This window comes from Stenella coeruleoalba (genome assembly GCF_951394435.1).
Source record: "Stenella coeruleoalba genome assembly, chromosome: 15".
Lineage (NCBI taxonomy): Eukaryota > Metazoa > Chordata > Mammalia > Artiodactyla > Delphinidae > Stenella > Stenella coeruleoalba.
The window spans coordinates 67908852-67920150 of NC_137161.1; the positions used below are offsets into that span (position 1 = coordinate 67908852).

The 11299-nt window shown below is 50.9% G+C and overlaps 1 protein-coding gene across 1 annotated transcript; it reads left to right on the forward strand.

Annotated features, from left to right (window-relative positions):
• Positions 1-72: 72 nt before the first annotated feature.
• PLK1 (polo like kinase 1) lies at positions 73-11167 on the forward strand. Its single transcript, XM_079945188.1, has 10 exons — positions 73-1229; positions 1906-2074; positions 2840-2984; positions 3981-4074; positions 5425-5644; positions 8609-8764; positions 9729-9806; positions 10008-10162; positions 10266-10448; positions 10698-11167. The coding sequence occupies exons 1-10, from the start codon at positions 822-824 to the stop codon at positions 10902-10904; spliced, it is 1815 nt and encodes a 604-aa protein (XP_079801314.1). The 5' UTR covers positions 73-821; the 3' UTR covers positions 10905-11167.
• Positions 11168-11299: the final 132 nt, after the last annotated feature.

An 11299-nucleotide genomic window follows, 5' to 3' on the forward strand; every position in this document is an offset into this window, starting at 1 on the left:
GAGCAGTGAGCCAGCCAGACAACTGTCTTGCAGAATGGCCTGGGGGCAGGGGTGGGGGAGGGTGGTGTCTGGTACTGTGCCCTTCAAACTTCAGTATGTGTGGGAATCACTGGGTAGATTCTGAATTGGGAGGTCTGCGTTGAGGCCTGAATCTTGGCCTTTCTAACAACAAGCTCCCAGGTGATGGTGATGCTAGTCTTCCCTGCTGTTATTTGAAGGAGGGGAGTAGGGAATTTGTCTTGAAGGTGCATTTGCCTGGCAAGCATCCTCTTTTTACTTAGATTTTAGTTTATTGGGGTGACTTGGAAGAGAGTTGATGACCTCGGAGGTGGGTACTCGGGCTCTGCCAGCTATCTCTTGGCGCTGCCAGGTCTCTGTTCTCAGTTTATAATCTAGAAGGTGGCGTGAGGGGTGGAGGAAGGTGCTAGGAAAAGCTTCCTGGAGGAGGTGCTTGTGAACTGCAGGAGCTCCCCGGCCGCCAAGAAAGGGAAAAACCTTTAACTCCCCCCCTCCTGGGGCTGGGTCTCGGCGTCCCCGCACCGGGTTTGGTTTCCCAGGCATCCCACGTGTCTTCGGTCCGCGAGTCCCTGTCAATCAAGCTTCTCCCCCAGGGGCTGGGTACGGGTTTAAAGGCGGCTGCAGTGCAGAGAGCTCCCAGAATGCCGCGCGGCGGGCGGGTTTGGATTTTAAATCCCCGCGGCCAATCAGTAGCGCGTAGGCTTTTGTAACGTTCCCGGCGCCGCGTTTGAATTCGAGGAGGAGCAGAGCCCTGCCAAGCCTCTGCCCAGACCTTGCTAGGTCCGCTGAGCAATTCCGGGAACATGAGTGCGGCGGCAACTGCAGGGAAGCTGGCGCGGGCACCAGCCGATCCAGGGAAAGTCGGGGTCCCTGGAGTTGCAGCTCCCGGAGCCCCGGCGGCTGCCCCGCCGGCGAAAGAGATCCCGGAGGTCCTAGTAGACCCGCGCAGCCGGCGGCGCTATCTGCGGGGCCGCTTTCTGGGAAAGGGTGGCTTTGCCAAGTGCTTCGAGATCTCGGACGCGGACACTAAGGAGGTGTTTGCGGGCAAGATCGTGCCTAAGTCGCTGTTGCTCAAACCGCACCAGAAGGAGAAGATGTCCATGGAGATATCCATTCACCGTAGCCTCGCTCACCAGCACGTCGTCGGCTTCCACGGCTTTTTCGAGGACAACGACTTTGTGTTCGTGGTGTTGGAGCTCTGCCGCCGGAGGGTGAGTGTCGCTGCTGGGGGACTGGAGCTGCCTGGGGACCGGGGTTGGGGCGCCCGCACCCGGAGCTGCTGGGGAGGAGGTGCTGGGAACCTCGAGCTGGGGATGGAGAAGGTCTCGGGGAAAGAGGTGCTTAGCATTTGGGGCCTCTAGGAGGGGGTGCCGGTTAAGTGGAGCCCGGGTCAGGTTGGCTCTAGGGAAGGCGGCTCCCGGACGCTGGGAGTTGGGCTGAGTGGGGGAGGTGCGGGTCGCGGGAGAACCCTGCTAATGGACGCCAGGGCTTCCGGAGTTGCTAGGTAAGGGGTGCTGTGGACCCGAACCTCCGGAGTGGGGTTGGGTCAGGCAGAAAGTAGTTGGAGCCAGACTTAGTAGCTTCGGGGAGGAGAGGGGTCAGGAAAGGGATCTGCTGCTGCGAAGAGGCCCGGGGCAGGGATACAGGGGACTCTGAGCTTCCGGAGTGGGCTGAGAGAGGGGTCCCAGGTAAGGGACTTGGGAGGGAGCTGGTGGGAGAGGGGGTGCTATGAACGGTTGTGGCCTGGCTTAGGGGAGAGTCTACATCGTAGTTGTCCTGGAGAAGGAATGGGCGGTAGGGTCCTGGGCTGCCTTCACCTAATGACACCCCCTCCCTGCCTTGGGCCTGAGTACCCACTCCCCACTCCTCCTTCCCTCCCCCGCCCAGTCTCTCCTGGAGCTGCACAAGCGGAGGAAAGCACTCACCGAGCCCGAGGCCCGCTACTATCTGCGTCAGATTGTCCTTGGCTGCCAGTACCTGCATCGAAACCGCGTTATTCACAGAGATCTCAAGTTGGGCAACCTCTTCCTGAACGAGGATCTGGAGGTGAAAATAGGTGAGGAGCTGGGCCTGCAGAGACACTTGACACTACGCTCTATGGGAATGAGGAGGAGCTGGGAGAGAGGGAGGGAGAGAGGAAGTCGGAAGGAGACAAGGGAGGGAGGAAGAGGATGGTAGGAAGTCTGGGCTGTTGATTGCCTCTAGAAGCCTCTCTTTAGTACAGAAATTCAGAACAAAGAGCCAAAAGCCAGTGGCTTGCCTGCAGATGCAGTTTTGGTTGTGTGTGCTCTCCTATACAGTATTATTTAAAAAAAAAAAAAAGGATTTGAATTTGTTTTCATTTTTTTAAATCGGGAGACATGATTTTGAATTTGGGGCTCCTTTTAAACAGTTGGGTGCTCCAGCAGTACAGGGGCAGCTCTTTGTCGGACTGAAAAGCAGCTGTTCCCTTTAGGTGACCTCTGCTTTGTCACAATCCCCACCCCTCCCTATCACTTCCTCACAAACTTGCCAAGTAGCCATCTTGACATTTACCTGCTTAATCCCTGAAGGCATGTGACTTTTGCTATCCCTACCAGTTCCCTTTTAGAAGCAAAGCCCTCCTTTCTAAGGGAGGGGGTGAGGAGGGTCTCTGGGAGGCCCCTCCCTGGGGCTAGCATGGTGGGAGGATTCCTGAGCACGCCTTGCTGCACACAAGAACTAGAGGCTTGAGGGATCAAACTTCCCTGGTTCTTGATGGTTACACCTGAACCAGCTGTCCGCATTGACAGATGACAGAGGCTAGCATCTGAGTCCCCCCCTCTTCCTCCCTCTGTCCCAGGGGATTTTGGACTGGCAACCAAAGTCGAGTATGACGGGGAACGGAAGAAGACCCTGTGCGGGACTCCTAATTACATAGCTCCTGAGGTGCTGAGCAAGAAAGGGCACAGTTTCGAGGTGGACGTGTGGTCCATTGGGTGTATCATGTAAGTTGGGAGTTGTCTCAGGACCCACCCAGCCTCAGCAGAGGCCTTTTTGGATGTCTCACCTGGCAGACCTTATCCTGTAGACCTTTCTGCCTTTGGGAAGGCTGCTCCAGAGGACAGACTGATCCAAAAGGAAGCCTCATTTCCATATCTTTTCTTCTCACTGGTATATCCTTTAGGATTCCTGCAGCCTGGGCCATGGGTCTGGGGAATGGGGGAGGGAAGGTCTCCACAAACTTGCTCTAGTCCCTTGCTATTCAAAATATGGCAGACCAGCATCATCATCACCTAGGAACTTGTTAGAAACACAGAATCTCAGGACCCAGGCTGACTGGGTCAGAATCTGGATTTTAAGACCCTTGAGCTTTTCCATGCACAATAAAGTAGTAGCACCACTGATCTAGGAAGCAGCAGTGGGTGGGAGGAGTTAGGCCAGGAGTTATAGCTGGCAGGAGGAGGTCCTGTGGTCTGTCTGGATCAAGGCCATCAGAGGTGGGTGGGTGGTAGGCAGAGAGTTGGGCCTGTTCAGGTGTCGCCCCTTTCATAGTCGCCCTGGGTACTGGAGAGTTAGAAATGAGTTGTCGCAGTGGCTTTCCTACTTCACTGCAGTGGAACTTTTTCAAATGAAAACTTGCAGCCTTAAGTACAGAGCTATTAACCGTGGAGCTGCCTCTGTAGGAGCAGGTAGCCCACTTGCTTTGACCTGTTTTGTGTTGGCTGGCAGTCTCTGGAGCCGTGCTGTAGTGTAGGCTATAGCAGAAAAGTCACTGGCCCATGAGAACCGAGTCTCATCACCTGTATTCTACTGAGGACTCCTCCCTGCCAGTGTCTTGGCTCCTGGGGCTGTTCAGTGGACTTGCGGACTGTCCTCCGGGACCCGAGAGTCATAGTGAATGTCCAGAAGGTGTCTGACTTCCTTTCTGGCCCTGAGAGGATTCCCCCAGCGTCTGGGTTTTGGTTAGGAGCCTTGAGCCAAATCCCTCCTTGTGCTTACAGGTATACCTTGTTAGTGGGCAAACCACCTTTCGAGACCTCCTGCCTAAAAGAGACCTACCTCCGGATCAAGAAGAATGAGTACAGTATTCCCAAGGTGACTAAAAACACTTTAAGTTTACATTTATTTTATTTAATTTTCTCCCCACAAAGCTATTTACTGAGCCCAGCCATATCCTGGGGACAGAGGTGGGTCAGTCCTACCCCTAGGGTAGCCATAAGAGCTTTAGAGGGTCCTTGTCTGAAATTGCATACAAAACCTGACGTATGTGCACAAAAGCATTTTTTCTTGGGGAAGAGAGTTTGTAGGTTCTCAAAAGGTTGGGCAGATAAACCAAAAGGTGTGTAAAACAGAGAGCATAAAGGAAGTAGAAGGCAGACAGAGACATGCTGCTTAAGCCTTGGAAGTGGACTGTCTTGATTCAGATGGGCCCTGCCACTTAGCACCCAGATCGCAATAGACAGATGGCCTGAATCTTCTGAGCTGCAGTTTCCCATCTATAAAATGGAGTCCTTACCCCAGAGCACCTTGCACACAATAAGCGCTCACAGAATTGCGAACTGCTGTGCTTCGTGACCACCAGCATGAGTGCATTGAGAGGGATAGCCTGCAGCAACCTGGCGTACGGCTGCTTTCCAGTTTGGTGTCTTTGCCTTGTGTGAAGCCAAGAGCCCTGTCTCCATAAGGACAGATGGACTGAATCTGTCATAAAGGGTCACTTATTGGACAGAGCAGAGTGGTTCCGAGTGTGGGTGTTGGCAGCTGACTATGCCCCCGTGTGGGTGCTGGCTCTACCATTCATAAGGGTGTGTTCTCAGGCACTTAACCTCTCTGTGCCTCAGTTTCCCCATCTGCAAAAGAGGGATGGTGATAGAGATCTTCACCCCCTGGGTGTTTCTGTGAGGGTTAAATGAGCTAATAGATATGAAGTGCTTAGAATATTTTGCTGGCACATAGTAAGTGCATAGTTGATGCTAGAATATTAGTGTGCATTTGACCTGCACTGGGTTTGACCTCCTCACCAGGGCAGCAAGCTTGGTGCTGTGTCCCCATTTTATAGATGAATTTACAAAGGCCCAGAAAGTTGGGTTAGTTGTCACAGCCAGTATTAAGGGACAGAAGTGGGACTTAAAACAGGTCATTATGACTTCGAAGCCTGTGTTCTCAAGCGCTGCTCTAATGGTGAGCAACTTGAATTATGCAAGAGCAAATTTTGGGAAAAAGTGACCTCAAGAGGAAGGAGAAATTGTCATTCTCACAACTTAGGTTGACACTTGTGAACTCAGTAAAGCTGCTAGTGGAAATTTGGCACCCCACATCCCCACCAGACTCAACTGCTGAACATGGCATATTTGAGGCCGGGGCCGGGGCTGCAGCTTCTTTGTGGCAGTGCTGCATTCGGGTCCCCCACCACATCCTACTTACGTCTCTCCCTCTCTGCTCCAGCACATCAACCCCGTGGCCGCCTCCCTCATCCAGAAGATGCTTCAGACAGATCCCACTGCCCGTCCAACCATTCAGGAGCTGCTCGATGACGAGTTTTTCACTTCTGGCTATATCCCTGCCCGCCTCCCCATCACCTGCCTCACCATTCCGCCCAGGTTTTCAATTGCTCCCAGTAGCCTGGACCCCAACAGCCGGAAGCCTCTCACTATTCTCAATAAAGGTAAACCGGGGTCTGGGTAGACCCCAAGAGAGCCTAGGCCTCAGGTGTGTGAATGGATGGTCCCCATAGCTCAGGTGTGTGGTAAGACAGGCCCCAGTCCTTGAATACGTGGTCCCCATCCTCATGTGGCAAAATGCCCTTCCCCACAGCCCTGTCAGGAAAGACAGACCTTACCATGGTGGAATCAGACCCGTCATGCCCCAAAAGAAGAGAGTGGCTGAACGCCATGCCTGAAAAATTTGTATTTTAAAAAAAATTGCTAATATCACCTTGCATGGTTCTTTGGGAAAAAATGTTGAAATTTTTCAGGTGTACACATAGAGCATAATGCAGTAGACCCCACATCCCCACCAGACTCAACACTTACCAAGATTTGTCATGTTTGCTCCATCACTCCTTTTTTGTTCCTTTGAAGTATTTTTGAAGTTAATCCCAGACATCTTGTCATTTTACCCCATAAACTTCAGTATGCATGTCTTTAAAAGGATGGACATTTTCTTACAAAACCACATCCCATTGTTTGGGTTGTTATTGTTTCTAGATCTCTTCAGAGAACAGAATTAGGAAATACATAATTGGGAAGGGGGCGGGGACCTTGAATTTACGCTGCTATTTCTGATTCACACTTTTTGAACATTTTATTTTGATATTGTTTCAAATTATGAAAAGTGAGAATAGATAAAAACTTCCTGTATCTTGTTCCCCCTTTTCTCCACCAATTAACATTTTTCTACATTTACTTTATCTCTCTCATATATATATCTAAATTTCTTTTCCCAAACCATCTGATAGTAAGTTGTACACATTCTGGCCTTTACTACTTAATACTTCAGTGTATATTTTCTAAAAACAATTCTTTTACATAACCACAGCACAGGACACAGTTATCAAGTTCAGGAAATTTAACATTGATGAAACTTCTCTTACAGCAATCTTTTTCTTCACTGTGAAGTTACTACTTTAATTTTCTTTTGGTAATTTATAAGTCTCTGATTTAAATATAATATTATAGGATTTTTACTTCTTTAATTTTATACTTGTTTTTTTTTTGTGGTACGCGGGCTTCTCACTGTTGTGGCCTCCCCCGTTGCGGAGCACAGGCTCCGCAGGCTCAGCAGCCATGGCTCACGGGCCCAGCCACTCCGCGGCATGTGGGATCTTCCCAGACCGGGGCATGAACCCGTGTCCCCTGCATCGGCAGGCGGACTCTCAACCACTGTGCCACCAGGGAAGCCCCTATACTTGTATTTTTTTCCCTTACATTATATACATGAATTTTCAACATCTATAAAGTATGTTATGAAATGATGTTTATTTTCTTGCAGTTCTATTTGTCTTTGGAATATATTTCACTTGAAAAAAAAAGTGCCACTTGAAAAACTTTATTTCTCTGTGTGGATATAGCACCAATTTAATATATGAGTTCATTTGTTTCAGTTATAATACTGCTATTTTAAGGATTACTTTTTTCTTTAGGCTTTAATTTTTGATATTTTCACTGGTTATATTACTATTCCCTTTGATTGGTGATCACTTGGTTAAGGTGGTACCTCCAGTGCAGAGTTACTGTTTTTCCTTTTGTGATTAATTAATACCTTGTGAGGAGTTAATTTGAAAGGATTCTATCTCTTCTCAGACTTTAGCCTACTGATTTTAGCATCCATGGTGGATCTTGCCTGCAGCAGTTATTACTGTGGTATTCTAATGGTGACTTTTCTCCTTTTCTTGTTCCTTCTACATCCATTAATTGGAGTTCTCCTGTAAGGAAGAGCTGTCACTTCTCTCCCATTTATTTATTTGGTTATTTGTGTCAGTATGGACTCATGGATATTTAATCTTGGAGCTATAATGTAATATTGTTATTTTAAGGATTGCTTTTCTTTTCTTTTGGTTTTAATTTTTGAACATAAAGTATTCTTCAAAACGTAGCCAAAATAAGGGTGAAATTTTTTTGGAATACATAAATCCCCATTTATTCATCATCTGTTTTCAATAATTACCAACATTTGCCCATACTTGTTTTTATCTTTTCCACCTTCCCCTTTTTTTGGCTAGAGGTTTCTTTGTTTGTTTGTTTTTTGTGTTTTTTTTTTTTTGGCGGTGCTGTATGGCTTGCGGGATCTTACTTCCCCAACCAGGGATTGAACCCGGGCCCCGGCAGTGAAAGCACTGAGTCCTAACCACTGGACCTCCAGGGAGCTCCCTTGCTAGAGTTTTTAAAGCAAGTCCCAAATATGTTATTATTCCACACTTAAGTCCTTATCACAGCATAGAGTTTTTCAATTGAAAATTCATATCTTTAAATATCTTAAGAATTTCATATTACACAAGGAAAACTAGCACATGTTGGTGGGGAAAGAAACATTTAAGCCTAAAGACAATAAAAATCATCCATGCTTCTACCACCCAAATATAACTGATGTTAAAATTTCAGTGTGTATCTGTCTTTTCAGATTTCAGTCACATGTAAGTACATAAAGCAAATTTTAGGGTGGAAAAAATCTCTTACGTTTTCATTAAATGCCTGCTAAATCCATCTTGCTGACGGGTTGTGATTTACTGAGCCCTTCCGTTTTCCTGGATGCAAAAGATGCTTTTAATTCTTGGATTGAAGCCAGGCAGCTCCAAGCTGCTCGTGCCTTCTAGCTGTCTCCCTGAGTGACCAGAGGTGCCCTGCAGGGCCCAGCATTGGGTTAGAGGTCTGAGTGTCCGAAGCTCTATGGCTCTGTGTGGCCATGAGCCTTCCTACAGGGCTTGGCCTGGCCCTGGAGGTACCAATGAGTGGGTACCAGGTGCTGTCACATGAGCAGGGCAGCTGCTGCTCTAATAACCTGGCACCTACCTAAAGCAGTGGCAGCGCAAAGAGCTTTTCTCTGGGGGCAGTACCAGCTGTGGCCGGGGATCCTGGGCCCTCCCAACCTGCGGCCTTTTTGCCCAGCTAATGACGGTTTCATCTCCTTCCAGGCATAGAGAACCCCATGCCGGAGCGTCCCCGGGAAAAAGAGGAGCCAGTGGTGCGGGAGGCCAGCGAGGCGGTCGACTGCCACCTCGGCGACATGCTGCAGCAGCTGCACAGCGTCAACGCCTCCAAGCCCTCAGAGCGGGGGCTGGTGAGGCAAGGTGGGCACTGCGGGCCAGGGCGTCTGGAGAGGGCAGGGAAGTCAGCCCCGGAGTGCCGGTGGCTTGTCCAGGCCCCTGGCTCCGTAATACCTTTACTTCCCCCATTTCCTGTACGTTACAGTGCAAACAAGTTAGCTTACTGGCCCAGGCCCTCCATGGTCAGGCCCCTTCCTTCTTTTTCTGACTCATCTGTTCTGTCTCCACAAGCGCCCCACCTTCCAACACCCCCATGTGCTGCCTGTGTACATTGGCACGCACTGTCTCCTCTGCTCAGAGAATCCCTCTGTAGCCTTCAAGACAGTGGAAATAACAGACCCAGATGTGCTCCAGCCTCGGGGCCTTTGCTCTCCCGGCAAGCACTTCCTCCAGATCACTGCAAGGCTCACACTCCCTGCCTTCACGTGTCTGCGCCAGAGTCACCTCCATGATCATCTCCCTGCCCCCACTCCTCTTACTTGCCTCGTTTCTCCACAACACTTCTCATCTAACACATTCTAAAGTTTCCGTATTTGTTTATTGTATTTAAAAGAAGGGATCGTCACATGCACAGAACATAACATTTTCACGTATCTGGGTTGTCTATCTTCTCACAATTTTTTAATCATTTAAAACTCACTGATTTGCACCATGATAGAAGTAACTTACATATTCTGTGAACATTTATTTTGATTGGTCTCTATCCCTAGAGCCAGAATGCAAGCTCAGGGAGGGCTGGGTTTTGTCATTGCTCGCTGCCTGTAACGGTGTCTGGCACACAGCAGGCCTTTGTTAAATGGGTCAGCTGAATGCATGAGTGGACTCGGCGCTCTGCACTGTAACTTTCTGCTTCGGTGCTGCCTGTCTAAGCTTGTTGCTGGCAGAGGCCTCCAGGCCTCTTGACCGAGCTCCCTGGTGTGGGCCGCCTGAGTGGACCAGAGGAGAAGAGGCTGGTGCTGATCGATCTTCTTGTCTGTTTCTGTCCCAGAGGAGGCTGAGGATCCCGCCTGCATCCCCATCTTCTGGGTCAGCAAGTGGGTGGACTATTCGGACAAGTATGGCCTTGGTACGTTTCTCCCAGCTGTGGCGGTGGCTCAGGTGCCACCTAGCAACCCTTCGAGTTGTTACAGGCTCTTGCCTTTCTTGGCTCCCACGTCCTCTTCTCTCGACACTCTCCTATCTCCATCCCAGGCTCACTAGTCCCAGCCCCTAACGGCCCCCTGCCCCCCATGGCCCCTTTCTGAGGCCTCCCTCCACCTACCGCTAGGGTACCAGCTGTGTGACAACAGCGTGGGAGTGCTCTTCAACGACTCAACACGCCTCATCCTCTACAACGACGGCGACAGCCTGCAGTACATCGAACGTGATGGCACGGAGTCCTACCTCACCGTGAGTTCCCATCCCAACTCCCTGATAAAGAAGGTGAGTGCTGGCTGGCCCGCGTGGGCTGCTGTTGGCCGGGAGTGAGGGCTTTGCCAGGGGACAGGCTCTTAACTCCGGACGCCCTCCCTCACTTTCCAACCAGATCACCCTCCTCAAGTATTTCCGAAACTACATGAGCGAACACTTGCTGAAGGCGGGTGCCAACATCACGCCCCGGGAAGGTGACGAGCTAGCCCGGCTACCCTACCTGCGTACCTGGTTTCGCACCCGCAGCGCCATCATTCTGCACCTCAGTAACGGCTGCGTGCAGATCAACTTCTTCCAGGTGAGCTGCAGCCCTGGAGGGTTGGGGCCGGGTATCTGTGCCTCTTAGTGGCCCACGGCATTGGGTGGGGAGTGGGAGGCACAGGACCTGTCCTTGGCAGCATCAGCAGAAGGGAGTGAAATGCCCCCCACCCCCCCACCATCGACTGGGATATCTTCCCTCTACTCCCGCCAAGGCACACAGGCAGCTGGGAGCTTCAATCACCAGTAACCCCCTGTCCGTCCACCTGCTCCCCTCCTGCCCTCACAGGACCACACCAAACTCATCCTGTGCCCGCTGATGGCTGCCGTGACCTACATCGACGAGAAGCGGGACTTCCGCACGTACCGCCTGAGCCTCCTGGAGGAGTACGGCTGCTCCAAGGAGCTGGCCAGCCGGCTGCGCTACGCTCGCACCATGGTGGACAAGCTGCTGAGTTCACGCTCGGCCACCAACCGCCTCAAGGCCTCCTCGTAGCCCCCCCCACCCCCCTGGACTGGCACCCTCCTCCCCCCCACCAGCACCTCGGCCCACGCTGGTTAGATCCCTATTTTATGGGGTGTCCCCCAGCCCTGGGGGCTGGGGTGGAAGCTCCATCATCCCTGCAGGTGGGGCTGCTGTGTAAGTTATTTTTGTACATGTCCCGGTGTGGGTTCTGAGGCCGCTTCCCCTTCCCTCTCAACCTCACCATATGAATTGTACAGAATATTGCTATTGAATTCGGGACTGTCTTTTCCTTGCCTTTATATTACATTAAACATATATGAATCTTCCTTTTTCTTCTTGTGTTCCCCGAGGGGTGCCTGGCACCCGGGTTCCGGCCACACTGTTGCTCTGGTGTCCCTGGCGGCCCAGCCTCTGCTGGTCTTTTC

Coding starts and splice junctions, on each gene's coding strand:
- PLK1 (XM_079945188.1), top strand. CDS start 822: ATGAGTGCGGCGGCAACTGCAGGGAAGCTGGCGCGGGCACCAGCCGAT. Junction 2,985..3,980: donor TGGTCCATTGGGTGTATCAT/GTAAGTTGGGAG, acceptor TTGTGCTTACAG/GTATACCTTGTTAGTGGGCA. Junction 10,449..10,697: donor TGCAGATCAACTTCTTCCAG/GTGAGCTGCAGC, acceptor CTGCCCTCACAG/GACCACACCAAACTCATCCT.